This window comes from Tympanuchus pallidicinctus, unplaced genomic scaffold (assembly GCF_026119805.1).
Source record: "Tympanuchus pallidicinctus isolate F22 unplaced genomic scaffold, pur_lepc_1.0 scaffold32, whole genome shotgun sequence".
Lineage (NCBI taxonomy): Eukaryota > Metazoa > Chordata > Aves > Galliformes > Phasianidae > Tympanuchus > Tympanuchus pallidicinctus.
This window is the reverse complement of record NW_026294750.1, coordinates 2,228,685-2,255,177: the sequence shown is the minus strand read 5'-3', so window position 1 is coordinate 2,255,177 and position 26,493 is coordinate 2,228,685. Positions and strand designations below refer to the sequence as shown.

At 52.6% G+C, this 26,493-nt stretch overlaps 3 protein-coding genes across 3 annotated transcripts; 1 reads left to right on the top strand and 2 right to left on the bottom strand.

Moving 5' to 3' along the window:
* Window positions 1-1,614: 1,614 nt before the first annotated feature.
* On the bottom strand, window positions 1,615-4,267 carry GUCA1A (guanylate cyclase activator 1A). The gene is made up of 4 exons (XM_052698424.1): window positions 4,070-4,267; window positions 2,749-2,898; window positions 2,096-2,186; window positions 1,615-1,775 (listed from the first exon to the last, which is right to left on the bottom strand). Exons 1-4 carry the CDS (start codon window positions 4,265-4,267, stop codon window positions 1,615-1,617), a joined length of 600 nt encoding a protein of 199 aa, XP_052554384.1.
* A 1,674-nt stretch (window positions 4,268-5,941) lies between these two features.
* Window positions 5,942-6,710, bottom strand: GUCA1ANB (GUCA1A neighbor). Its single transcript, XM_052698506.1, is given in 4 exon segments — window positions 5,942-6,313; window positions 6,315-6,335; window positions 6,475-6,571; window positions 6,664-6,710. Coding segments are annotated over 4 exon segments (537 nt in total).
* A 3,302-nt stretch (window positions 6,711-10,012) lies between these two features.
* CUNH6orf132 (chromosome unknown C6orf132 homolog) lies at window positions 10,013-25,759 on the top strand. Its single transcript, XM_052698091.1, has 5 exons — window positions 10,013-10,720; window positions 14,442-14,557; window positions 19,332-19,407; window positions 19,753-22,465; window positions 22,818-25,759. Exons 1-5 carry the CDS (start codon window positions 10,579-10,581, stop codon window positions 22,921-22,923), a joined length of 3,153 nt encoding a protein of 1,050 aa, XP_052554051.1. The 5' UTR covers window positions 10,013-10,578; the 3' UTR covers window positions 22,924-25,759.
* The last annotated feature ends 734 nt before the right edge of the window (window positions 25,760-26,493 follow it).

The following is a 26,493-nucleotide window of genomic DNA, read 5'->3' as shown; positions in this document are numbered from 1 at the left end:
CTTAAAGAAAGCTAAACCTGTTCAATGCAAACGGCACAGAGAGCAGCAGGCAGTGCTCACTGTGAGAAACCAGGGCTCCTTCCTTGCTTGTGCTGTTCTTGCAGAAGGACATAACAAAAACAAAGGTTGTGTCAGAGCTTGTGTCAGCGAGTTAACCTGTTCTGCTGGAAGCAGGAGCGATTGATAGAAAGAGAAAAGCACCAGGTGAAATGATTTTGTAAAACACCTTTATTAATTCACTATAAGATCGGAAGTGCAAAAGCTTCCAGGTACAGTTGCCCCCACATGAAAAACGTGCACAGGAAAAAAAAAAAACAACAAAAAGGACCAAAAAATTCGCTTGTGTATTGCAAACATCCAGAGATACACAGCAAAGTCCTTCGGGTGGGCAAGAGCTCCTTCCTGGTGCCCTGCATTGCCTCATCGTGCTGAAATCGGCTCCCAGCAGATGAGGAAACTTCAGGGTGCTGGAGGAAGGGCTGGGTGGGTGTTTGGGGGACGGTGCTCACGCCCGCTGTGCTGGTGGGTGCTGGGGCTGCCTGCTCCCCACAGCCGGGGTGTTCGTGGAGCCCATCTCTGCAGCACACCCAGCTGCATGGAGATCATTGCTGCCTGCAGAAAGCAGCGGATGCTCGAGGTGCCACGGAGCATTGCGAGGGTTTGTTTTGTTGGATGGGTGATGAGACATGCAGGAGAATTCCTGACCTGGTCCCTCTGGGGTTACTGACATTGTGACCGTTCCAGGTATGAGCATATCCTTCAAGTTCTGACTGTCGGTAGAAAAAAGGCACCATTCTGTGTTTTTAATGCTTTAAAACAAAGAAAAGCCACTGATTCACCGCTCTCCTTTTCATAACTCAGAGTTGTTTTTGTCTTATGTTATCATTAATGATTGCTAATGTAATAGCAACAAATCAAAGAATTGTGTGACCAAAGCCATTTGCTTTTGGGGAAAACATTGAGAATACTCAGAAAATATATGGAAAGAGACATCTCAGGTCTGCTTTTTGGGCACAGGCAAACACTGCTCTGCTCTTCAAAGGGAATTATCCCTGTGCAGAGGACCAGCTGGGGACTCTGCAAGTAAACACATGCTCTATTCCTGTTTGCAGCAGCTCTGTACCCAACGGAGGTCCCACTGAGGAGAAGAGTCCTCGTGTGAGCTGAGCTCCCATCCAGATCCATGTGCTCTGTGGGTGCTGGCATTGGCCAGTGGCTTGGTGAGAGCTCTGACTGCTCAAATGTACCTGAACCCTGCATGCTGCAGCTCTCCCTGCCCTCAGAGGTGGAGCTCTGCACACCCCTACACAGCAGTGACCTTCAGAGGCACCCGAGTTGAGGTGGGCACTGGCAGCCCTGCAGCAGCATGGCACGGCCGTGTCCCCAGCATGTCATGCTGCATCGACCCCCCCGTGCTCCCTCCACAGTGCTGTGTGTCAGCAGGGCCAAGTGTTCGGAGGGGACGTCAGTCCCTGTGCTCATAGGGTGCCCAGTGCTCCGTCACAGCATCAGAGTGGCACTGGGACAATCCCCAGCTCCCGCAGTCACAGCCCGTTTCGTGTCAATAACGCAAAGGAAGGGGGAAGAAAAGTTTGAGGGAACGTGTCCTGGAGTTTACTGGGCAGCCTCCTCTGCCTCCTCCGGAGCATGTGGGTTCTTCCCATCATTCTGGATTAATTTCACGATGTGTGTCAGGTCCAGGCTGCGGGTGAGGATGTCGAGCAGCACCTCGTCCTTTTGGACACCTTCCATGAACTCCTCCAGCGAGAGCTCACCTGTGACACACAGCCAGAAAGGCTTCGTTAGGTCTCATTATATCCTGCAGCCCTCATCCTCCACCCACAGCCCCCACACCAGTCCAGGAGTCGTGGCACAGGCTGAACCATAGCACACAACCCAGCCCCACGGCAGCGCAGCCCCACACTGCAGTGCCCCCCTGGTGCCCACAGGGACCTATGGAAGGACAGTGGGAGCCAAACCTTCCCCTCACCCACTGCTACGGGGCACCCAACACCCAGAATTGCTCCAGCAAATCGGGCTGCAGGGAAAGAGAAGGAGAGGGCAGAGCTTGACGTTGCATGGGAAACTTCCTTACCGTCCCCATTGATATCAATTTTATCGAACACCATGTTTGTGAACTCCTCAGCTGTCATGGCTTCATTGCAGCGGTTGATGGCTCGGATGGCCTGGAAAGAAAGGACACACAGAATGGTACTGAATGCTGTGCAGGTTTCTGTGTTGCTACAAGGAGCTCAATGATCTGACACGAGACACTTTTTTCCAGACATTTAGGTTCTGGAAGGGACAAGTAAAGTCCTTCCTAAAATAATGGAGATTAAACTCACTTTGAATTGCACTCAATGCATTAAAAGCTTAAGTGGGCATACTGGGATAAGCCAGGAGCCCTTCACCTCTGCAAATCCTTAGATTAAATTCAAGTGCTTATCTCAGCCCAGGCTGCAGTGGCCATGCTCATACATGCCATCACAAGGGGCTCACTGCGGGGCAGCTCAGGGCTGAGGTTAAGGCCAGGGTGAGGGTTAGAGTTGAGTTAGGATTAGGGTTGGGTCAGGGTCAGGGTAAGGCAGGTCCCAGTGTGCTCTAAGAAGGCGGGTGGGAGCGCTGGGCAGTGCCTGCTGATTTAGGGAGTTGTCTGTTGGGTTGGGATGTTCCCACTGCAGCCTCTCTCCACCCGTGTCTTAATAACCCTCGTCTGTGGAAGAAGCAGGAAAAGCAGAGCCCACTCACTTTGATGATGTTTAGCAATTCTCCCCGGTCAATGCAGCCGTTCCCATCTACATCATAGAGTTTGAAATACCATCGCAGCTTCTGATCCACTTTGCCTTTCAGGACCAAGCTCAGGGCTGCCACATATTCCATGAAATCTATGTAGCCATCCTAGAAGCAGAAGGATTTAATCTATACAGAGCCTTAATGAGCAAACTTGACATATGTACCTGGCAAGGGATTCATGAGCCTCAAATCTCCCCGTGCTAAAGGAATCTTGCTCCGCAAAGCAGCAGTAACTCAGAGGTCAAAGAGGAGCAGGGCTTATGGTGGATCACCCAGCACTTTGCTCTCTGCACACACACATAACAGCTCCTCTCTGCTGTCAAGGGGTTTGTCTGCAAACTTCCAGGAGAGAAGCAAACCCAGGAGGGACTCAGGGCCATGCAGAGTTCTGGGTAACTGAGTCCCATGGCCTTCCCATCCAAATCGCTTCAGTGGAAAATGGTACATGCTACAAAACCATGGAAAATCTTCTGGAGAGAATAAGGTGGTGCTTTGTCAATGAACAAAGCCCCGGGCTGTCCCATGGAGCAGCTTCCAGAAGGGATCATCTGCTCTGCTCCACTGCTGGATTAGCGCAAATCGCTGCTGAGCCCTTCCCAGCAGGGGTCTCCTGAACATCAATTCCTTTTCCAGGCACGGAGTCAAATACCAGGTAGTGAGCAAGGAAAGGGCTGGGGCATAAGCAAAACCACTTTTAGAGGATTCATAGCCTAAATTGTATTATTTCCGTGGGATTAAGCCCACTAAGCGTGAAGCATCCTCCTCATCTCACTGGTGCTCAGACCCTGCATGCAAACCTCTGCAGGGAATGGCAGCTCCTTGCCAGTGCAGAGCATGTGCAACAAAATCAATGACATGGCAATCTATTTACAATTCATAACAACAGAAAAACACACCCAAGCTGTGCTGCAAAGCATTGTTTGTGCCATGGTGGGCTTCTGCAGGAAGCAGAAGGTGTCACAACACCAAGGCTTTGAGGGCACTTCATGTTAAAGGGATCGCAGCGTGCCCAATAAAACCCTACAATTTTAGTAACTTTGAATTCAAAGGGAAATATCAATCCTTGGAGAGCCTCTTCCAGAGCAATCAGCAGGTGAGGAGGCTCTGCTGGCTGATGCCCTACTGCATTTCTTCACATTGCCTAATTACAATCTAAGAGGCTGCAGACAATCAGGCCACGCATTGCAGATGCACACCTACACTGCCAACGCCCGCCGTCGCGCACGGAACAGCACGCAGCCAACCCACAGAGCAGAGTGGGAAGGACAATATTTACCTTATTAAAGTCAAACGTCTCAAACATTTGCTCAACGTATTTGTTTGCTGACGGGCTCAGGTTTTTCAAGCCAAAAAACTGTTTGAACTCATAGAGGGTGAGCTGGCCTGATGGACACTCCGTCATGAACTTCTTGTACCACTGGTGGCACTCGGTGGCACTCAGCTCCTCCACTGCTTTCCCATCCATGTTCCCCATCTCCACACAGAGCACTGGTCACTTTGCAGCCAAAACTAGAGGTCAGTGGATGAGTTCTGAGGTCGGTGGATGAGTTCAGAGGTCGATGGATGAGTTCTCAGGTTGGCAGGTGAGTTCTGAAGTTTTGGGGCTTTGAAGTTCTCCTTCTCACCTTTAAAGTGCCTCGTGCTGGTCCCAGCCCAGCGGTGGTGGTGATGGACACGGGTTCCTTTGTCTCTTCAGGCAAATGTGAAAGCACAACAACCAAAAAGCACAAAGACACAGAGCTGAGGGTGCCATTTAAGTACCAGCAAATCCTCCCTCAGCCAATGAGGAGCAGGGTGGACCCCCACCAGGAGCATTAAGCGTTCAGGTTTAAAATAGAAAGGAGGTAAAATGGGAAAGTCTTGCAGATTACAGCCCAGCAGAAGATTAGGAGGGCAGAATTTGCTCCATGACAGTGTAAGCTCCTAATCTACTTCACTTACAGTTTTCTGTGGGCTCACACGAACAACAGCTTTTGCATCAAAATCAGTGTCAAAGAGAGGAAAGCACTCAGATGTTCCGGTGGTGGTGTCACCCTATCGCTCTTCCTCAGCCTTATTCTACTGGAAGATTCCTGTGTGGGAATCACAGAGTCACAGAATGGCCCGGCTTGGAAGGGACTTCAAGGATCATGAAGCTCCAACCCCCTGCCACATGCAGGGCCACCATTTAATACCATTTAACACCAGCCCAGGGTGCCCAGGGCCCCATCCAACCTGGCCTTGAACATCTCCAGGGATGGACGGGGCATCCACAGCCTCTCTAATTCAAATCAATTTGAAATTCAGAGAGGGAAATTTCCATTTTGGCTCCTATAAGGGATGCTGTTAGGGTACATTGGATGGACACAAGCAACATCATTCCTTTGAATGGCAAAGCGTAAGTGTGAATGCAGCTGCCAGATGCTTGTGCATGGAAGTTCCTGCACCACTGTGAGCCCCACATCCACCCTCACAGCATCCAGAGGAGGACTGGGAGATCACAGGGCATATCCTGAGGATGTGGCATGGGCCTTCTGCTAGTGCTGTCATTGTGGAGCTGCCCACAGGGAACCTGTCCCATAGCACCTCTGCTTTTAGATCACAAACTTAAGACAAAGAGCTCAGTTTTGCCTGCAGAGCCTGGAGCTGAGCCTTCATTGAAGTAAATCGGGAATAAGTCTGCTCTGGTAGGTGGCATTACATAAGCATAAAACAGTTATGAAAAAGGAATTAGATCGAGGAACTGTAATTGGATGTACTAATCCTGCTCCTGCCCGCGGCTGGCTCAGCTCCTGCTGTGCCCAGCGTGGTGCAGAGGGAGCCTCTATGGGGCAGCCTGTCCCAAAGCACAGCCAGGCCTCGCAGTTGTTGGGTGCCCATTAACAGAGGCAGGGTTGCATGCTAGGGGTGGGTGTGAGCTCACCAACAGTTTCCAGAGGCTTTGCTAACACTGCACCTGGAACACAAGGCTGGGATGCTCTGGGAGAGCAGCATGGAGATGTGCCAGCCACCCCACAGCCACTGGGAATAATAATTTCCCTGTGCGTAGGGCAGCTCTGTGAGCAGTGCCGTGACTCTGCTGCCCGTCCCCTGGCTCCATATCATTTCTGATCTATGCCTTCAGGTGGGAAGCAGGAGGAAGACCAACAGCTGCTCTCAGTGCTTGGGTTTATTGCTCTGCATTACGGCTTCGAGTTGGGATGGGTCCCCATTTCATGATGTTAGCGCTCTGGACATCTATCACCTTCTTGGTGTGATCGGTGTCATGGTGAAAGAGGTACCCACAGGTCGGCCTCTGTGAGGTGTAGAAAGGGCTGTATGAGTTGGAGCAGTGCCGTGTGTAGAAGAGGAACTTGAAGGAGTCGGGTTCCTGGCCCCCAGTGTGGGCAACAAAGGGAACGAAGCGGGAGGCCAAGGTCTGCTCTGAGCAGTGCTGTGCTGGGGATCCCTGGCCCTTGGGGCTGGGTGGAGGGTGGGGAGCATCCTGCTTTGCTTTGTTCTCCCCCATTCCCTTTGCCCTCTTCTGGTCTTTGCTATGTGTGGCCTTCTGGTGTTTCAGTCACCTGAAAAAAAGTTGGACAAATGCATTTTCAATGGACAAATGCACTGCTGTCAGCCAGCAGTGCTCAACATCCTGATGTGATCATTGCGTACCAGTGGCCAAAAATCACAATGTACATAAACCAAAACACACTGAGGGACTTGGGCTCATCCCCCACTGCCTGCAGGACACTGCTTTTCCCTTTGGTGTTGGGCACAGTGGAGCCCTGGTCCCAGATTAGGGTCTCAGTAATAACACCTATAAATAATAGCAATATGAGCTCCCTCCACTGCTGTGTCAAGACTCCCCCAAGCAGCAGCCACAGCTGACAGGCTGTGCAGACAGCTTACCCCAGCCTGATGCATGAGGTGCAATGGGGCGTGAGCAGCAGCAGCATGCAAGCACAGCCTGGAGGCACAGCCCTCAGCAGTGCCAAGGGGAAAACAGAATTATTGAATCTGATGAGGCCAGCCTGTCCCTGCCCCAAGGTCAGCACACCAGAGACGTGCCCAGCACCGGACCAGGGGCAGCACAAAGCAGCCATCCCACCCATAGGGATGAGAAAACCCTTTGCAGGAGGACACGGTGTGGGTGTGTGCCCAGCACAGCAGCCCTGCCTCGTGCCCCCCGGCTACTCGAGGCTGAGCCTGACTGCAGAATTATTTTGCCATGGTTATTTACCCATGACTCAGTTATCTTGTTTTCATTGATGGCAGCTCTGTGCCGATGGAAACTGGCTCTTCCCCCAGCAATTATCCTATTTACTTCTGGGCGTCCTAAATAAACTCCTCGCTGTCTGAATTTATTTTTAACCACATAAAGAAGTTTCCCAGTTTCCGTGACGCCCTGGCTTACTGGTGCTCTATTTTGGTTCTGCGTATCTGGCTCTGAACAGAGCCTGCTAAACCTATTATGAGGGGAACACCAGTGAATCATTTATAGAAATCTCCCTCAGCCTCATAGGGAAATGATGAGATCCCCCAGGCTTATCGCCTCACTTTGTCACTTATTTCCCAGATGCAGCCATCTGCCCGGTGCCTGGCAGTCCCTGTGGCCAGAGCTCAGCACAAGCAGTAGTTCAGCTGTCCCTCCTGCAAGGAGGCTCCTAGCACTTCCCATGGGAGACAAAATATCGGGGCTTTGGGTCTCGAAGATGTAAGAGCGGACCTTGCTCTGCGGTTTGTGGATCCCTGCTCCAAACACTCTGAGGTTTGCTCAGTTCCAATCACAGTCACACGTATGCATGATTACAGCTCCTTGCCTTGTGCGCTTTGACAGATAGCAGACAAGTATACACACGACTGAGCTGCTGCAACTGCACCCACCCAGCAGGGAGGCATCAGCGTTATTAAGGCAGCGCATTTGGGGTGTGTGGGTAAGGCCTTGAGTGCTTTGAAAACCTAACTGCTAAGTCATGTAGATGCCTTTGAGATGTGCAAGGCTCGCACGCGCCCTGCGATAGGGCAGCGCTGGGCAGGATTCTGGGCTGGGCAGTGCTGAGCTCTGGGCTTTGCTCATGCCATGGGTTCGCCTGCCCTGAGGCTTCCTCCTCACCCTGTGGGGCACTGAAAGATCCCTCGTGCCCGTGTGGGTGCACCTGATTACGTGATCATGGAGGGGAAGCACCAGTTCTACGTCCATGGCACTATTTATGGTACTGGCAGAACTGTAGCAGGGATTAAGAGTCCTGTGCAATCCTATTTTGTTCAGCCATGCATTTAAGGCCTCTAATCCCTCCCACATTGCCTTTTGACTCCCAGAGAAGATCCCTACAGGTGGGGTCACAGGGGCAAGGCTGAGTTACCGGAGTATTCTGCCCTGCTGGCGGCAGCAGCCCTACCCTGGGATGTTGTCACTGTCCCTGCACAGAGACTGATGCATGTGCACAGGGGCAGGGATGCTGCTGCTCCCTGGCACCACGAGGTCCTGTTAGCAGAGCTCTCCCTGCACCAGGGCTTCTGGGGCCATTGTGGTGTCACCAGGGTGGTGGCCCCAAGGCAAAGGGTTTCGGCCACGGCTGCCCATGCAGCTGCTCTGCCACCACCACCAGTTCGTGGCCTCGGCAGCACAGACCCAATATTCCTTTTGGCACGAGCTGCTTCATTGCTTGGCTTTCTCCTCCCAACTTCTATGGGGTCTGGCAGCGGAACCTCACTGCACAGGCATTTCTCACCAGGGAGATCTGCATCTGCAGGGCGCAGCTCCCTGCACTGATGCAAAGGCAGATTGTTCTGGGGTGTTCACCTGTGATCAAAGAGAGCCTCACAGAGCAGTGTTCCATCACGGCAGTGCTCACAGGGCTATCTCTGTGCCACGAAGTCAGCTGGCAGCCACCCTAGTCCTCCCAGTCCTCCCAGCTCCTCCCTGCCAAGCACCCAGCCCAGCAGCCCACCTGCCCCACCAGCAGCATCAGTCTCCCTTAAAACACAGCTGTCACTAAGTGGGGCATCTTCACTACATCATCCGAGCCTGCCCTGTGCTGAAGCCTGCACCACACCTGGTGTGCTTTTCTTTTGCTCTTTTCATTGAGGTATTCTTGTGACCCCCATCTGTAGGGTGCAGAAACTGCTGGTGATGGTAGAAGGGGCTGAACCATCCCTCTCTGTCACTGCACAGCAGCGCTGCAGCTTCACAGCCCCTGTGACATCTCTGCAGTGCAACAGCATTTTGTGAAGCAGCTCTGTGCAAGAGAGCTTCCTCGTCCCATGGAACTTCATTGGCTTATCTCCTCAAAACAGTTCCTCTTCTCCTTCCCCTTTCTTGTGACTTTCTTTGCCTTTCTGCACGCCCCGCTCCATTTGTTCAGTCAAAGACTGTGACTATCAGCCCAGCACTTACACCTGGCATGTCTCACAGAGATATTGTGTCCTTTCACATAACAATGCTTTTGTTTCACCCATCGGCTGGTGAAATAAAACCACTCCATTTGGCAGCATGGGGCTCCTTCCTCGCATTTGATTTCTGCTCCCCAGAGGTGCCCCTCTCCCCTGATCCATGGCTGCAGCCCCCAGGCACACCAGGGGCGTGCAGGAGATGCGCTCAGATGTTTGTTTGCTTCCGTTCCACCTCTCCATAAGCAGCAGTTAAGCTAACAGTCCCGAGGGCTGAGCCCCACTAATTACAGAGCAGGTCAGGCCTGGAGATTCCCTGGCAGCATCAGCCTGCAGGATGGGTGTGGGGTGTCGGTGGATCCAGCTGCATCCTGGAAAGGCTCTGAAATATCACAGCCTGTAACAGGCCCAGCGCTCACACGGTCAGCCTCTCAGCTCCCCTCCCTTTTACATTTGCCACTTTTGTTGGCTCTCTTTCTCTTGGTGTTGCCTGGCCTTTCATGACGTGGTTGGAGCCTTTTGCCATGTCACAGCAGTGCTCGTTTTTCACTGTTCCCACACTGTGCTTTGTGTATAAAGAAAACGTTGTGGAAATAGGGATTTCAGAAAGTGATTAAATATGTGATAGTTACCACTGGGAAAGAAGTCAGTATTATTTTGACTGCCAAAACAGCATGGAAGCAGAAATAAAGGCAAGACAGGAGGACCTTACACTGTAGCTGTGCTTCAGAGTTAACGTTCTGACGATTATTTGGGGTTTAAAGTTCTCCCGTAAGCCCCATCATTTATTAATAACCAAGGTTACTCATTAACCCTCAGCTCTTAGTTGTGTGATGGGACATTGAGCGTGGGACGCTTCAGAAAAAATGATCTGGGGTCAATTCCCTCTGTCTTTCAGCTTCTGTGTCTGAAATAGCCCAGCTGCCAGCAGTGCAGGGTGTGCAGGGAGGGCTGGTGTTTGCAGGGATCTGTAGGGGATCCGTATGTGTGAATGGGGCTTTGCAACTCAGCGAGCCCCGTCCTTGTGGGCACCCGAGGGCAGCAGATGGGGCTCTGAGCACCTGATGGAGCTGTGGGCGTCCCCGTGCACTGCGGGGCAGTGGGACATGATGGCCTTTGCGGGTCTTCTCCATCTCAAGCCGTTCTATGCTCGTGGGACAGCGGGACAGACAGACAACCGTCGGGGAAAAGCTTGGCCACGCTGGGGACGAGTCGGAAAAGTCGCGTGGCTGCACCTGGGGCTGAAGGGGAAGCAGAGGAAGGCGGCGGGAGGAGCGGGGCCGGGCGGGCACCTGGCGGAGGCGGGGCCGGGCGGGGCCAGGTGTTCCGGCCGCTCCGCTCGCTCCCTGCCCGCTGCCTCCCGCTCCCAGCGGCCCGGTGCCGCCGGAGGTTCGGTGCCGGGAGCGGAGCGGAGCGGAGCGGCGGAGCCCCGCCATGAAGAAGCATCACTCCGTGCAGGGCACTTTCAGCCGCCTCTTCGGCAAGAAGCACGGCACGGCCGCCGCTTCGCTCTTCGCTACCAACCCGCCCTGGATCTTCAGCCAGGAGGTGACCTCCGACAGCGCTGGAGGCACCGGTCAGTGCTCCCCATCCTCTGTGCCGCCGGGGGGGGGGGGAAGCTTGGGGAGGGGCGACCCGGAGCGCTGCGGGGCGGGGAGAAGGGCTGCCCCGTTCCCATCTCGTCCCCGCGATGCGGCCGCGCCGCTCTTTGCCCGGCTTTCCTCTCCCCTCCCTAAGCTGTTTCGTGAAACGCCGTGATTGAGGGGGGTGCTGTTTGCGTTTCGTTTGCTTGTAATCGCAACGCTGTGCCCTGGGGGCTCAGGGAGGAGGGGGAAGGGGTGACTGTGGTGCAGCCGGGGTGGCAGCGGCCGCTGCAGGATGGGGTTTGGCTGTGAGCTCCCAGCGGAACCTCCAGCGCTGCTCCCCCGCTGTTGGGCGAAGCGGTGCCGTCGCAGCGCGGTTACGCCCCGAAGGCCGCTGGTGAAACTCGGGTAAAACGTGATGGAGTTTCATTGCAGCTCTCGAACGCAGAGGGAAAATCCTGCTTTCTGCCTGCTGCGAATGTGAGCGGGATTCGGGCCTCTCTGTGATGTGGCTTGAGTTAAAAGTAAACAAACTAAAAGCAAGCAACAAACTTGCTGCCTGCTCGCTACCCAATGGGCTCCCATGGCTGCGGCACAGTACAAAGGCATTCCTTGCAGGTGTAGGAGCTGCTGCGCAGAGTAAAAGGCAGAAGTCCTGGAACTTGTGCATAAATGAAGGTGGTTGAATCACTCCCTGCCATCCTCGTGGTGTTCGTGCTGTTGGTTCATTTCCATGGCTCCAGGTTGCCCAAGGAGGTTGTGGATGCCCCATCCCTGGAGGTATTCAAAGCCAAGATGTGGCTCTGGGCAGCCTGGTCTGCTTGTTTGCGACCCTGCACATAGCAGGGGGTTGGAGCGAGATGATCTTTATGGTCCTTTTCAACCCAGGCCATTCTATGATTCTGTGTGGCACAAGCATTGAGTGGCTGTGCTCTGAGCAGTGTGTGCTCAGTGCACTGAGTGGAGCGCTGCTCCCAGGCCCTCTTGGATCCCAAGCAGTTTATTTTCACCCCATGAAGCCCCACGCGCTCCCTGCTTCTCAACGGTTTGCTGCATCTTTGCATGCCGTGGTTGCTGCCCAAAAGAGTCCCCTGCCCATGCGAATCCCCACCTTGGTTTTTTCATACAAAGTAAACAGAAGTTAAGCAACGTGGGAAGGGTGTAGGTCTGCCTGTCACTGACTCAGAGATTCCTGAACGAAGTGACTGCTGCCGCCTCCTCGCTGCGGTTCTCGGCTGTGCTGCGCCTGCTCCAGGTGATGCAACCAACCCTGGAGTAGGAAAGAGTTCCCTTGCATGTGTTGTAAAAGGCTTATTTTGTTTCCCACAACTGAGGGGACACAAATGACTTCAAAACAGACCGAATGCCACAGAGTGGCCAACGCTTGGCCAGGGCCAGCTGCTCCCTGTGGCTCCAGAGCTTCCTCAAGCTCTCCTTCCAGGAAACAGCAGAGTGACAGACCTGCAGCAGGCAGGTCCTGTTTATCTAGCAAAGAAAGCACAACTACAAGCACTTCATTTTACTTTAATTAAATGCATTCAGGTTAGAGATGCTTAGTAATCTAGGATCAAAGACCTTGTGATCTTTAATACATTTTCTCACTGAGTTTACTTACTCAATGTCTTAATAGGAAATTCTCACATTATTTCAGGTCTCTGAACCGCTCTATCTCCGCTCCACAAAGCTGTCTGAATCAACATTCCCATGTTGTGTTGGCCTTGGCTCTTGCTGCTTGCTTGCTGAGTGTGGGGTTAACCGAGGGGCTGTGCAAAATTAACAATAACAATAATTACATGCTGGCATCTCAGGGAAGTCCATAGGGACAGAGGATGGTGGATACACTGGGCTGTATGTTAGGGCAGACTGTGGTGGGAGAAAGGAGAAGCTTGTATGCCTGCTGGACCTGGTGTTACAGCTCATGGTTATGCTGAATTCTTTCATCCCTCCTGAGACATTTCCAGCCCCCACCGTGGCCAATTCCTTCACTCCAGGTGAAGAAAATGCTTCAGTTCTGTGGGGATGCATTTAAGCATTTGCCCTCCCCTTATCTCCCTGAACTCAGTGTAAACTTCTCTTTCCTTCTTGGCTGATCTCTGCTGGTCCCCAGAGAGCAGAGCTTCTTGCAGCCAATGAGAGGAAGGCGCACCGGCTCTCTGAAGTCCCTATGAGGTGTTTGAGTTTGTTCAGCAGAGGAAGTTCCTGTTTAATGATTTCTTCTCTGCAGCGTAAGACTGCATTCCATCCATCCAGCCCCAGTTGGACCTGTTCTGATTCGTTTACTATTTTAGAGAAAATCTGCCCTGCCTCCTGGTCTTGCCCATATGTATGCAATGCCTGGTGTCTCCTTCCCACTCTGTTTATCAAGCCCTAGCAGCAGAAATGGCTGTGTGCCAGGATTGCCCAGAGACCCCACCAGGGCCTCTACCTGCATGAGGAGGGGGTGGCAGCGTGGGGGACACAAGCTGTGCCAGGGGACATGGTCAGCCTGCCTGGAGGTGGTGGAGGCATGGAACCGCAGCCCTCTGCTACCACTGAGCTTATGCAACTTTTGCTCTTCTGCTCCTCAACCTTTAATTTCAGCATGGAACTTGACAGAAACTTATTTCTGCACTTCCCGCTTTAGCATGGGAGCTTGAGCACTGTGCTCCCAAACTTCTCAAGGGGAAAATAAGTCTGTTTACTTCTCAGCGTCTGTTTTGGAGCGGAACGCTGGTTCTTGGTTCCGCTTTATTGGTTTCTGCTTTATCCTCTTTGCTATCGAAATCTGTTGGTGGGAGCACTGCTGCTGACCTTCTCTGGTTGCAGCTGCTTTGCATGCTTCCCCCCCTCTTCCTTTTCAGACCCTGTATTTGGTGGTCATCCTGCTTGGCTGGGAATTATTGGTGCATCTCCTTCCAGCCAAGGTGGGGTTTACACGCTTCAGAGCTTCTGCTTGTAAGTTCATGCTGTTAATCAGACACAAAGAATGCAATTAAAGTAATTTTATGAGCTTTATTCTCCGTCAGAAATGAACTGACCCAAGAGGTGTGGCTGAAGGTAGAAGCACAGGGCTGGGAACCAGCAGCACCTGAGAGCTTCTGCTCACAGTGCCAGGGCTCTGTGCTCATCGTAGCATTTCGTGGACAGTTCGGAGCCTCTCTTCATAAGGAGAGGAGCCTCTCTTCATAAGGCTGGCTGGAGGCTCAGTGTTGGGACGAGCAGTTTGTCCTCCAGTGCCAATTATGAGAGGCCAACTTGCAGCAACACACAGAAGGATGCTCTAGGGATGCCATGTCACACATCCAGCTGGATGAGTGGCCCCAGCACCTGTCCTGCTGGGAGTACACAGAGAGAGGCCAGAAAGCACCTCCTGGGGAAGTTCTGTGTCTGTTGCTGTGCTGTCCCAGAGGGGTATCTTCCTTCCCCAGACCAAATCTGGGTGGGGAGTGAATTGGATACAGTACTGACATTTGGTCCCCAGCGCTAAATTTTGCTTCGTTGCTATTAGAAATGAGCCTGTCAGAGAGATGCCTGTGCTCTCCCACCTCCACCACCTGGAGCCCAGACCTGCCTCCTCAGCTCCTATCCCCTACACAGTGTGATGCTCCTTGCCTGTTTCTGGGAGCTGATACAACAAACCCTTCCCAGCTCTTTCTGAAGCGAGGTGCTGCCCAGTGCTGTTTCCCTGCTGCCCTGAATGCAGTTCTGCTGCTAACTGTCCTTTCTTCCTCTCAGGGGATGTGATTGAAGTGTATTATGGTGACAATCGCTTTGGGACGATGACCGACTCTGGAACTGCAACGTTGAAGCCTCGTCCCAGAGTGCGGCCGCTGCTGACATTCCTGCCCCTGGTGAGTGTTGGCCAGCAGTGCTGTGGGTTGATACCCAGAACCAGCCAGGCTGGTTGCCTCCCTCATCCTCCTCTTTGGGGAGGGGGGGGGAAGAAAAGAAATGAAAAGCCAAACCACTCTGTAATGATGATGAATGCGAGGGATTAGGAGGTGATTTGAGTTCAAGGCTCTTGTTGGGCATAGGCGAGATGCTTGGGTGAGAGATGTGAGCATTATCTGCCTTGTACTTTCATTTTTGTCAAAATTGCTGAGTGTGTAGATGAACAGATCTGGCTGGCGCTGCTCTTTGTGTAACTGCTGGCAGTCTCTGATCTGGCGTCGTGCTGGATAGAGCAGGAGAAAAGCTCTTGTTTCTGGCCCAGGAGCAAGGAGGCGATGCAGCAGGTGCCTGCAGAGCCTGATGGGCTGCACTGACTCCAAATCTCTTTGTTCTGGTGTGAAACAAAGGAGTAGCATCTTCCGTGTCCCATAACAAACACCAGACATGAATGTCAAACATCACAAGCTCAGCAAGCAGGGAATGACCAAGCTGCGTTTTTTCTTTTTCTGTAAGGAGTTTGGGGAGTGACAGAACCTTTGCAGAAGCCAAAGGCTGACATGGAGGGAAGAGCAGCATGTCCATGTCTGAGCTGATCCCAAAGGTGACATCTTTGTGTTGCTAGATGAGTTTGTGGTGGCTGAAGTCGCACTCCTGGTCAGAGCTCCTCCACCCAGCATGGCTGGGGATGGGACTGGGCAGTGGGTTTTGTTCTCTGCATCTGAGCAGCTGTGGGCAGTTGTCACACCTGTGTTATCAGGACACCGTCACAAAGCTTTGTGGCTGTTGGACAGTTATTTTTCCCATTCTCTGTGTATGGGATAAAGCTCTGAGCAGAGCTACCAGTGTCCAAAGGAGGGAGTGCCAGCACACATGGCCCACAGGTGGTTGGACCACAGCTGGGACACCACTGCCTCCAAAAGCCACAAGTGCTCAGTGCTGGCTCTGGTGCTGCACTGCCACTTGTGCTGAGCGAGCTGTCTTCCTGTGTAAGGCACCTTTCCAGTGGTCTTACCTCATGGAGGTACATGAAGTGGGAAGTGTGTGGTTACTCAGAGGTAGTTTGGAGACGGTGACAGCTAAATCTGAAGTGATACGGGTCACTGAACACATATAGAAGTCCTTAGTCTTGACAAGCACGTCCTGTCTGAGTAAGGGATGTTTTCCTTGTACACCCTCATCCTTCAGAGCAGTCATCACCCACAGCAGAAGAGCTGGTCTGCTGTCACCTGGGTGCAATTCATTCATGGGTTGCACAGGTGTCACTGGGAGGACAACGAGGGGGGAGGCTATAGAGCACTTGAAAGCATAATTAGCAAGCTACAAAGGATTGTGCCCTCCCCAGTGCCCTCCAGAAGACCACAGGAGGTGAAAGAAATCACGTGGGCTGAGTTAGTTAGGAGCAGTGCCTGAAAAAACTCCTCTGGTATCACAGAGCTCAGCGCATGACCATAGCTGGCACCCCGTAGCACTTGCTGGATCTTTGCATCTTCTCAGAGCTTCCAAACGTCTTCCTAGTGGGTGTGAAGGTGATACTGGAGTAAATGGCGCAAATGGAATAAATACTTTGGGCTGTCATCCTGGCAGTGCTGTTTTCCTGCTACCTTTGGGGCATAGATGGTCTGGGGGGGTTCTCCCAGAGTGATGGATCCTTATCACTGTGCTCCTCTTCTGAGAGTAAAGCGTTTAACTGAAGAAGTCGGCAGTAGTTGTAAGCCACATATTTTTGAGGACCAGTCTGGGTTGATAATTTGCATTAATTTGCATCAGGTTTGATGATGATTTGTCTTGGCACAGGCGCTTCTGCTGCCACAAACGCATATTTGCGCTGGGCTGATCTGCAGCCTTAACCCTTTCTTCCCACCCAACCCCTCTGCATTCCCCAGCCAGCAGCATGCTGGGGAGCAGCTCGTGGGCAGCTGAGTCAGGCAATTGCTCACACCCTGCCCTGCAGTGCCTGCTCCCTGCATGCCAGCATTCTGCAGCCCTCCCTGCACACCAGTGGGCACCGGCAGCCCTGGATGGAGCAGGCAGAGCACGGCCATCTGTCTGTGCAGTGTCCCTTTCTCCTGCAAAGCTTTGGCACGTGGGGGATGAAATTCCTTTGGTTAGCCACCAAATTTCCCAGGCTTTGCTTCAGAATAGAGTTAGGAGGTAGATATCCTTACATGGGGAAATAGTTGGCCTCTTTAAGACTCTCAAAATGCAAGGTAGCTGTTTTGGTGCTTTATTTAAGGAGTGGCCTTAAACTGAGCTCACTTAATGGATGGGAAGCACGGGCTTCCGCAGGAAATGCCCAGAGAGGTGGTGCCCTGTCCTTGCAGACACCCAAGCACAGGGCTCTGAGCACCTGTTGGACATCCCTGCTCAGTGCAGGGCAGTGCAACCAGGCGGCCTTTGGGGATTCCTTCTGTCTCAAACAATTCTGTGATTCTAAATCCATGGGAAAGATTGGGGGAGCTGAGGACCACAAGCTCTTCCACTGGAGACAGAGGATATTTGGTTTTGTCTCAGTGCTGAAAAGGGATTCCTGGTTGTTGCAGTGAAAGCTCACCCTAATAGGATCCTCAGCACACAAATCTGATTTCGAGCACCACAAACTGGAAATGCAGGTTCCTGGTGCACCACCCACGAGCACGGCGGCCTGCTGTGAATCAGCGGGAGCTTCGGGCTGTCACACCCCTAGCAAACACATGGGAGGGAAATAATCTTTCTGGTCATCTCTCAAGGCTGGCAGTGCATTGGAGATGCTTTCCATTTTAGAAGCCAGGTTGTGATGTGAGGATGGGTGGGTTTTCAGATGCTGAGCATTAGTGATTGCCACAGAAATTTTGAGTGTGAAACAGGCTTGCCCAGTTTTTAGGACCTGTTGAAGTAACATGTCCAAAATGGCTCATTTATGATGTGTGGACTTTGTTTCCTCCAGTTTTGCATAGATCTCTTCTGTCTGCTCTTTCTTTTCTACCTACTGCTATCCAAACATGCGATGCATACTTTGCTTTTAATTCAGGTCAAACGAGCCTCAGATGTTTTTGTTCTCCTGTAAATGAGCAGAAAGCCTCAGTGTGTTCTGGAGATGGGCAGCAAATGAATTTCCATGGAAAATGGGTACCATTGGCTCCTTCCTTTTGGCCTTTGGAATTTGGTTGCATCGGACCATTTTGTTCTCTGGTCTTGAAGTGTCTCTGTTACTCTTCATCTTCTTTCTGGCTTTTAGCTGAAGCTGAGGATCCTTCCTCTGCACTGTACCTTTTGGAATGGTATGGAACTCTTAGATGAGGTTGTAAAGCTTACCTGGTGCACTTTGCCACTAACAGAGATCTGTCCTAATGCCTCAGCAGACCTTGGCTTCCCACCAGCGTGAAGTTCCCTGATCAGTTGCTCAATGCCATGAGCTCTCCCAGTTACTCTCTCTGGGCTTGCCTTTATCTGGCTCACTTACTTGTGGTTATAGAGGGTGTTTGGTCATCTGTAGGGCAATAGACTTTGCAAGGGCAGTAGCATGTGCGCGTTTGGGGATGGGAAGGACACAGAGCCCTTCTGAAGGGCTCAGGCTTCTGTTGAAGTGCCCCAGCAGCTCACGTTCCCAGTCTCCTTACACCCGGTATGTAATGCTCACGTGCCTGCATGGGGCTGTCTGTAGGCACTCAACCTTTGAGCAAACAGACTTTGGAATCCTATAGCAATCTCCTGTGAAAACAGTGGTGGTACCAACAAAAGGCAAAGGGCGCTGGCTCAATCATTACCAAGACACTGCACAGACATGGTGCAAGCTGAAGAGTGTCTCCTTTTGCACACACAGCAGTGTGTCCCCAGCTCCTGCCCACGGGAGCTCCTGGTACGTCCTTGCTACAGTTTATCTCAACACTGCTATCTGAAAGCCCAGTGCACTGCTGCAGTTGCTTACGTCTGCGTGGCAGCCTGATTCAGCATCAGGCTGTGTTTCAGCCATGGGTGCGTTATTGTACATTTCATGAGCAACTGCAACCCCAACCTTACAGTGAGTCACTGCAGGAAGGAGGAGAGCCTTTCTGCTTTTGGCAGGCGTGAGGCAGGAGCCCTGGTCAGCACTCTGGGTGAGTCACCGTGCTGTGAATATCTGACAGTGGGTGGCTGTAATTATCACAGCTGCCCTGGCTGTGGGCATCCTCACAGATGTGTAGGCTGCTAAATTGCACGGTCCTGCAAGAGCTAAATGTGCTGCTGAGTCTTCAGCATGAATGCTAAGGGAGGGATTGAGAGTGAAGCAAACCACACAGGCAGCAGTTTTCCCCAGCCTGTTCAGATATGCTGGTGCCAGAGTTTCCCAAAAACCTGGAAGCCTTTCTGCAGCTTCAGTGGCTGTGGCAGAGGCTGTCAGGGCTTGCTGCAGAGCAATGCCCACAAAACCAGAGAGAGCGATTAAATTGACTTGATAGGTGAATGGTGAGAAACTAATGCTGCTGATGTCAAGTTGTGGAGCCCTAAGCTTGGGTGTGAAACAACCACGCTCCTTTCAGCCTGTCTGCACCTGACTAGCAAGGAAAGTTTTGTCCTGTGGCTTGTGCAACCTCGACCGCTTCCAGTCCACTTAAACAGCATCAGCAGCAGCTGCTGCAGTACCTCCATTGCTGTGAAACGGCACTGGATCCCATCAGGTTTCTGTTTGCTTAGATTACCAGCTATACAGCCTACTGCCTGCTTGACAACCTTTTATTCTAAATCCCTGAGCATTAAACAGCTCTGTTTTCTCAACAGAACGCCCAGGAATCCCATGGGGTGGCTGTGCCAACACCATCAGTGCCGGATGACTTTGAGGACAAGGCAGCTCCTGGTAAGGGTTCTTTCCAAAGTCCTTCAGTGCAACGAGTTCAGCAATTCCTTGGACTTGGGGAATCCTTTGAAGAAAGTGTGCATGTGCCATGCTCTGGAGCAGACAGTCTGATCCTGAGATTTTAATGCTAAAACCAGACCTGCTGTTAATAACTTTGTGGGGTCGTTGAAAATGAATTTGTTTTTAAAAGTTGAGGTGTAGTGGCTGTTAGAGTTAAGCAAGCTTTAGACAGCTGCTCAGCAAAATAAACCAGCTTCCTAGGAGGATGGCTGACCAGAGGAAATTCTGGTCTTTGCAGTGCTGGTGGAGGTGCTCATACCACCCTGCTCTCGCTATTCCTTGCAGACCCCGGCTCCCAGATGAACGGGAACTACCGGATGTACAGCTCGGTGGGGGACCTGCGCCCACAGGCTCTCGAGAGGGAAGATGAGGATGAGGACATCCCTCCACCACCATCAGTGCCCCCACCACCCCCTCCAACAGCGCAGGTGCTTCCACCTCCAGCCCCACCGGCTCCTCCACCACCCGAAGCACTGCCACCATCGCCGCCGCTGCCACCACCTGAGGCAGTGCCACCACCCCCCGCCGTGGCACCTCCACCACCCCCAGAGCCCACTCTGCCCTCCCCCATCACGCCAGCACCTCCAGACTTCATTCCGCCGGCTCCACCGCTCAGCAAGGCTCCTGTGCCCTTCAGCAATGGCATCTCCAAGTGGAAGTCTGAGACGGTGCTGAACACGAGGCAGGTGGATGATGAGGGGCCACTCTGTCCTGCTGAGACCAAGGTGCCGGCTGTCCCCAGTGCAGAGGAGAACCCACAGGCCCCTAAGCAGTGCCCCGAGCCCCACCTCACCTTTCCCAGGTCCTTCAAGGTGCCCCCGCCTGCCCCGGCCCGGTCCTCCTCCATCCCCGTGCAGGAGAGCCAGCCTTCCCGCATCGAGCCCTTCACCCGGCAGCCCCATGCACGGCCTCCCCTCCCACCCTGCTTCACCATTAGACCCGCAGCCAAAGTTCATGCAGGAGAAGCCAAGGAAAGAAATCCGCCTTTGAGACAGCCTGTCACCAAGGCAGCCCCTCCTCCGTTGAGCCCCAAGCCGGGTGCTGTGCTCAGCAGCCGGACCTCAGTGCCCAGCTCAGAGCCGAAGAACCTCCAGCCAAAAACAGACATCAGAGACTCTCCTCCAAAATCTGAAGTTATCACTGCAAACGACCTGGAGCTGCCCCCTCCGGATTATCCTCTCTGTGAGGACAGTTGGAAGGATCCCAGCAGTCTGAGCCAGCTGCAGCATGAGCTGTCGGCCCTGCTGCGCTCTCCCAGGAGGGATGAGAGGCAGCCGGAAGGGCCAGCAGCCCCCCAGCCCATAAATGGCAGCACTAACCATGCTGGTAACCATGGATCTGATGGAGCCAGGCTTGTTGGAAAAGCTTTGTCATCACCTACAGGAGAGGAGAGAGAGAGGAGAGAGGGGCCTGGGAGCAGCCCCAGTACCATGGGGGGACACCCTGGTGCAGCACAACCAGCTGTGGAGAGCAGCCCCACTGCGCAGCCCCACAGCGTGAAGAAGATCAGGAGTGAGCTGGAGGCTGTGTTCTCCCTGAAGAAAGAAAGGAAGCCAGCCCTGGGGCTCGGTGGTGAGAAGCAGAGCCCTGAGGATGGTGGCAGTGCCTCGCATTCAGGGTTGAGCCCTCCTGAGCCGGGTGACGCTGTGCTGCCAAAACCAGCCCTGAGCTCACTGCCAGCCCCAGCAGATGCTGCGATTGTGGAGAAGAAAACAGAACAAGAGAAGCATCCTGCTCCCGTCATCCCTGCCGCTAACAAGGCCATGGAGAGCTCAACCCCTGCTCCCTGCTCCCCTGACAGCAGTGTGAGCCCCCCAGGCCCACCTCAGAGAGCAGTGGAGGAGCCGCCGCTTCCCCCCATCCCATCACCCCCCATTTCCCCAGCGCCGCAGCCCAACACCAACATCTTCCAGTACAAAGTGCACCGGGCTGGGGCTGGAGAAGCTGAGCCTGCCTGCCCCCCGAGTTCGGCCAGCAGCCCCCCAGGAGTCCTGGGCACAGGGCAGGAGGAGGTGCTGATCCACCCGGTGACAGGAGAGCGGGTAGAGCGGGGCTCTCCCATGGCACTGCTGCTGGCAGCCCGGCAGCGGGCACAGCGGGGCCGCCAGGGCAGCGATGCGGGGGGACCGCCGAGAGCCAGGCCACACAGCAAATTCGGCAGCAGTGCATCAGAAACCACCTCCAGCACCAGCTTCTACCGCCACGAATCCAAGCCTTACTCCTTCACCGTGGTGCCCCGGCCCTCGGCAGCACAGAGCAAGCCGCCGTCCTTCTCCAGTTCCTCAGAGCAGGGCCAGGCGGTGGGCAATGGGCAGCACCCAGGGCAGCAGCGGGCTGCAGCCTCCAGCCTGCTGCGGGGTCTGCTGGAGCAGCCAAAGAACCCCAACCCTCCCTGCCACACCACGTCTGGAGAGGAGGAGGAGAACGGGGAGGCAGCGCTGGACTACGCCATCATCCCCCCGCCCCCCGAGTTCAGCAATGAGGCGGATGAGGTTGGTGGGATCCCGCAGAGCCGTGAAGAGAACCACAAGTGCCCCAGCTTCCCTGACTGCAGCCGAGGCTCCGACGCACCGCGGTACTTCAGGTGGCCTGGCTACGGCCGTAGTTACGGCTATGGGAGCAGCCAGGAGCCCTCGGAGCACAGCAGGAGGAATGGTGACCTGGCACCCCCGTGCCCAGATTACAGCAGCGCCGCCGGTTACCTCAGCCGAGGGCCGAGCAGCCGCCCGCTGATCAAAAAGCGGCTCTACGTCTCCGAGCCTGAACACTCCTACCCCAGAGCAGCTGCCCGGGGCACGGGGCTCCCATCCTATGGCTCTGGGGCGTACAGCTCCTCAGCTGGGGATGGGACCCGCCGCCTCAGCTCTGCCCACTGGAACGGCCCTGGTAGCGCGCAGGGCAGGCGCACCTCCATCGATTCAGCTGGGAAAGCTGGGCCGTACGGCGGGGCTGACGCCAAGTACAAGGGGCAGAATGGGGACTTCTTAGTAGCTGGCAGGTACGTGGCTCCATGAACTGACCTCTGGTCGTTAGTAGAGGCCTGGGCTGAGAAACTGGTGGGAAAGCGACAGCTTGGGTCATCTGCCACAAATGGCAGAGATAAGGGCTTTGCAGTGGCTCTCGTTCCACCAGCTCTGTGGTGAGGATGCAAGGGCAGCCCAGAGGCCGTACTGATGACCACGCTTACTTCTGCAGCTGTGGGTGGAGGGCTGCTGGGTGGAGGGGCTTCTTGTGGGGAAAAGAGGAAAGCATCTCTTGTAACTATCTTCAATAGAAAAGCACGGCCATTTTGAATACAGACAAATAGTTTCTTTGGCTTTGGGTGACTTTCCCCACTGTTTTCCTTCCAGACCTGCCCACGGCAGCTCGCAGTATGGTGGACCCACCAACACCTTCATGGTCAGACCCGGGGCACGGCAGCCCATCTCCTACACCTACCAGAGTGGGCACCGATAGGCTCATCCTTAGGGCTGCTCCACTGCCTTCGTCCTTCTGCTGGGAAGAGACAACGAGGTGCGTGGTTGTTGCAGGTTTTCTCCACCTGGCCAGCAAACACTGCTCGACACTGCTGAGGATGAATGTGGAGAGCAAACCTGGGACTTGGACTCTTCGAAAAGACTGTCATGGAGCATAGTTACTGCAGACCAGCTACTGTTGTGTGAGCAAAGATGTTTTTCTTTCTCTTCTTCCCTCTTCCCCAGTATTGGTTTCAAATTTGCAGCCTGATAGGTCTTCTAAAATGCAAAAGACCCTTAGTTTAAAGATCGTTACTGGAGAGTTTGGGGTTTTTTTGTTTGTTTAATCATGCTTGGGAGTGGGGAGAAGCCAAAGCTGGAGATGTGTGTAATGGAAGCAAGCCAGTATGTATCTGAATTTAGGGGGAATTAAGAACGTGAGGTCAATTGGATAGAAATAGTTTAGGATGCCTGCATCACCGCCCCCTCCGCCTTGAGTGAACACATTACGCTGATGCCTTAAGCCAGCTTGTGCTCTCAGTGCCCATCTCCAGGGCTGGGAGCAGCTGCTCTGCGAGCACAGCTCTTGCTTTCCCACTCCTTTTGGTGCCTGCACGTTTGCGTTGCCGGTTCTTTGTCATGGGAGACTGCAAGGCCTGGCTGGGTGGCAGTGAAGCATGTTGGCAACGTGAGATCTCTGATCTAGGGAACGAATAAGCTAAGCTTTGGTGTAACTGTAAAGTTTTTGACACTCCGGGGTGTGGTGTACCTGAGGGACCTTTCTCCAGCTGTTTCCATCAGCGTCGTGGATACTTCAGTGCAGATCTGCCTGAAGGAGCCAGTGCTGTGTGATGGGAGAGGAGAGTGGTCTGAAAGAGGGTATTTCACACTGCGGTCAGCTGTAGTGAGAATGTATTATTCTGAGGTTTTGAATAGTTCCAGAAGTTAGAAGCAAATCTTCCTCCCAGGCAAACTTGCTGCAAATCACTGTAAGATAGGTGTAAAAACTTGTAGAGAGTATTTTCTAATCGCTGACAAACTAAAAGCACTTTGAGACACGAGTCTACCTTTATTGAAAGCACTTTCTGTTCTCCATGTCATACAGTATCATTAGTTCCATTCAAGCTTATTCTGCTTTGTGTTGCGAGTAGATTTTGCTCTACAATTAGACTCAAAACTCGGTGATAAGTTTTCCCCTCACAGTGCAGGTTTCAGAAGTGATCTTTATTAATGTCACGCCGTTGACGTTCTGTTTTACATTGTTTCCAGCTCTACCTAATAATTTAACAGCTGTTTCGAATGCTGCAGAGGCTTCAAAGTATTCTGAACTTTACTTTGCTGTGAATGAAACAAGAACGCAAATACCATAATCAGCCTAACAGCTAATTCATAGGATGTTTTTATGCCAGTAACTCGCAGTGACTTGGAAGGCTTCCAGCTGCGCTCCCTCCAGCTGGTATTGAAACAGCGCCTTTTAAATGGCTGGATGTTGGTTTATGGAGGAGAGTAGCTATGGAGGAACTAGGCAGTAACTCCCTGGGCTCATACAGTGCATGTACCACAGCCATTTGCCAATCTCCACCCCCCAGTCAGGAAGTTCCCCGTGTGAGGAGCGCCCTGAGAACGTTTATTGATCTTTGGGAGTGAGGCTGGGATGCTGTCTGCATAGCTCCAGGCTTGTGTTTCACACATTCAGGATGGAATTTCACCACTTTCCACCACTTTCCCCTAAAACAAAGAAGCTTCGCTGATAATGTTGCAACCTGATCTTTTTGTTTCCTGGTGTAGATTTTTGCATAATGAGTTAAACTTCAAATGAATTCCTAGAATTACTTTAAAAGACTTGCTGGGAGACTTCAGACTTGGAGATGAGTCCTTTAACATATATGCAATTTCTGGGTTGCCTTCCTCTTTCAAATTCTGCTCAACCTCAACAAATACCCCCAACAAAAGTTTCATTTTTTTTTTTCTCAGAGCAAATCTGAAATCCAACGTTGGCACTTGCTTTGAATTCCGTGTTTACTGTTTCAATCAGACATGCAATTCCCAAGTTGCTACAATACAGTGCTACGTGGTGCATCTTGTTTCTAGCAGGTGGACACTGCTTTAAATTACATGGCATGAGAATGTAAGTCAGGTTAGTGTACCAGCTGTTTATTTACTCAAAGAACGCCCATGCTGGGAATGCATATGGACTAAGCTGTAATGAAACCGAGTAGGGCTTCCCAGTAAAACTGGTTAACGTGAACGTTTGAAGCATTGAAATGATTCTGTTCTTCAGACACTGCGGGCTGTCCCAGCCGCTGTAGGAAAATAGTAGGATTTCAATACGACGAAACAGGCCAAGGCCATGGGGAACTGTTTGCATTCCAAAGAAATGGCTGTCAGAGCTGTTCCAGGGCAGTTCAGTGCAATGAGCAGTGAGGGCTCAGCTGCTGGGAGCTCCCTCTCAGCCAGGTGATCTCGTCAGCACAGCACACACACTGCTTCGCTCCCATTCCTGTTTCTCTTCCTTCTCCCCCAGCTGCTTTACTACATAAACTTAGCGATAGAGGAGGGAAACTGAGGGGTGGTAACAGAGCCAAGTGACCTTACAGTGCTGGCAGCCATCCTGAAAGCTGACAGTGGAATTCTTAATGCCACGACCCTCTCTTGCCAGTGTGGTCATTCAAGCCTTGATTCGACTTAAAGGAGCCCCTGCAACCTCCTCTAAAGCACCTGCTGATGCAGTAGAACTGAGAGCTCTACTTGTAAAGTGTTTGAACAAAGTCTCTTATTTATGAGTGCCACTGAACACCAACCTTCTTGCATTAAATGTGTCTGGATGTATTGTTTGATGATGCGTGGTGTGACTTTTTTTTTAGTGTTATCTAACCTTATCTACTGAACTTCACCTTTCCCAGCTTCTGCTTAGGGCTCAGTATCAACATCTGCTGTGACAGTGTCAGTGATAACAGAAGCACGAGCAGGCAGCTCTCCTCACTGCCCATTGCTGCAGAACCACCCAGTGCCCTGCAGGGCAAGCAGCCTGATGGAGCAGCTTTACAGTTCAGCCTGGGTTTCTATAAATAGTGCTCTTGGTTTGGAGCTTTTCATTAGGAATGAAACTTGCAGAGTGATTTGCAAGTCCTGACTAGAATGCTGTGCTTAAAATTGAAAATGCAGGATGAGCAATGCAAGCACTAACTTAAAAGGCAGCTTGTTTCCAGAGTGGCTAACTCTCTCCATGCCTCCAAATTATACTTATTTGCATTCTCATCTCTTTAATCCTGGCTACAAAACAAGGTTCTTCATTAGGGAAGCGTGCAATGTATCTTGAAGCGTTTTCTCTAGCCACAACATATTACAGCAGTGTCCCCAAGCCTGAGCAGGGTGTGAAGCAGCTTGGGCAGCATCAGCACACCACAAAACCCAGAGGATCCTTCAGTTCCTTTGCAGATAGCTTGTAAGTCAGTGGGCAGTGTGCTGGTGTGATGCTGCTTGTTATGGCCTTGGTAAGCTAACAAACTAGCAACTGCTAAATAAACTGATGCTTATTGTGCTTATTTTATGATGGTAGGGGGAAAAAAAA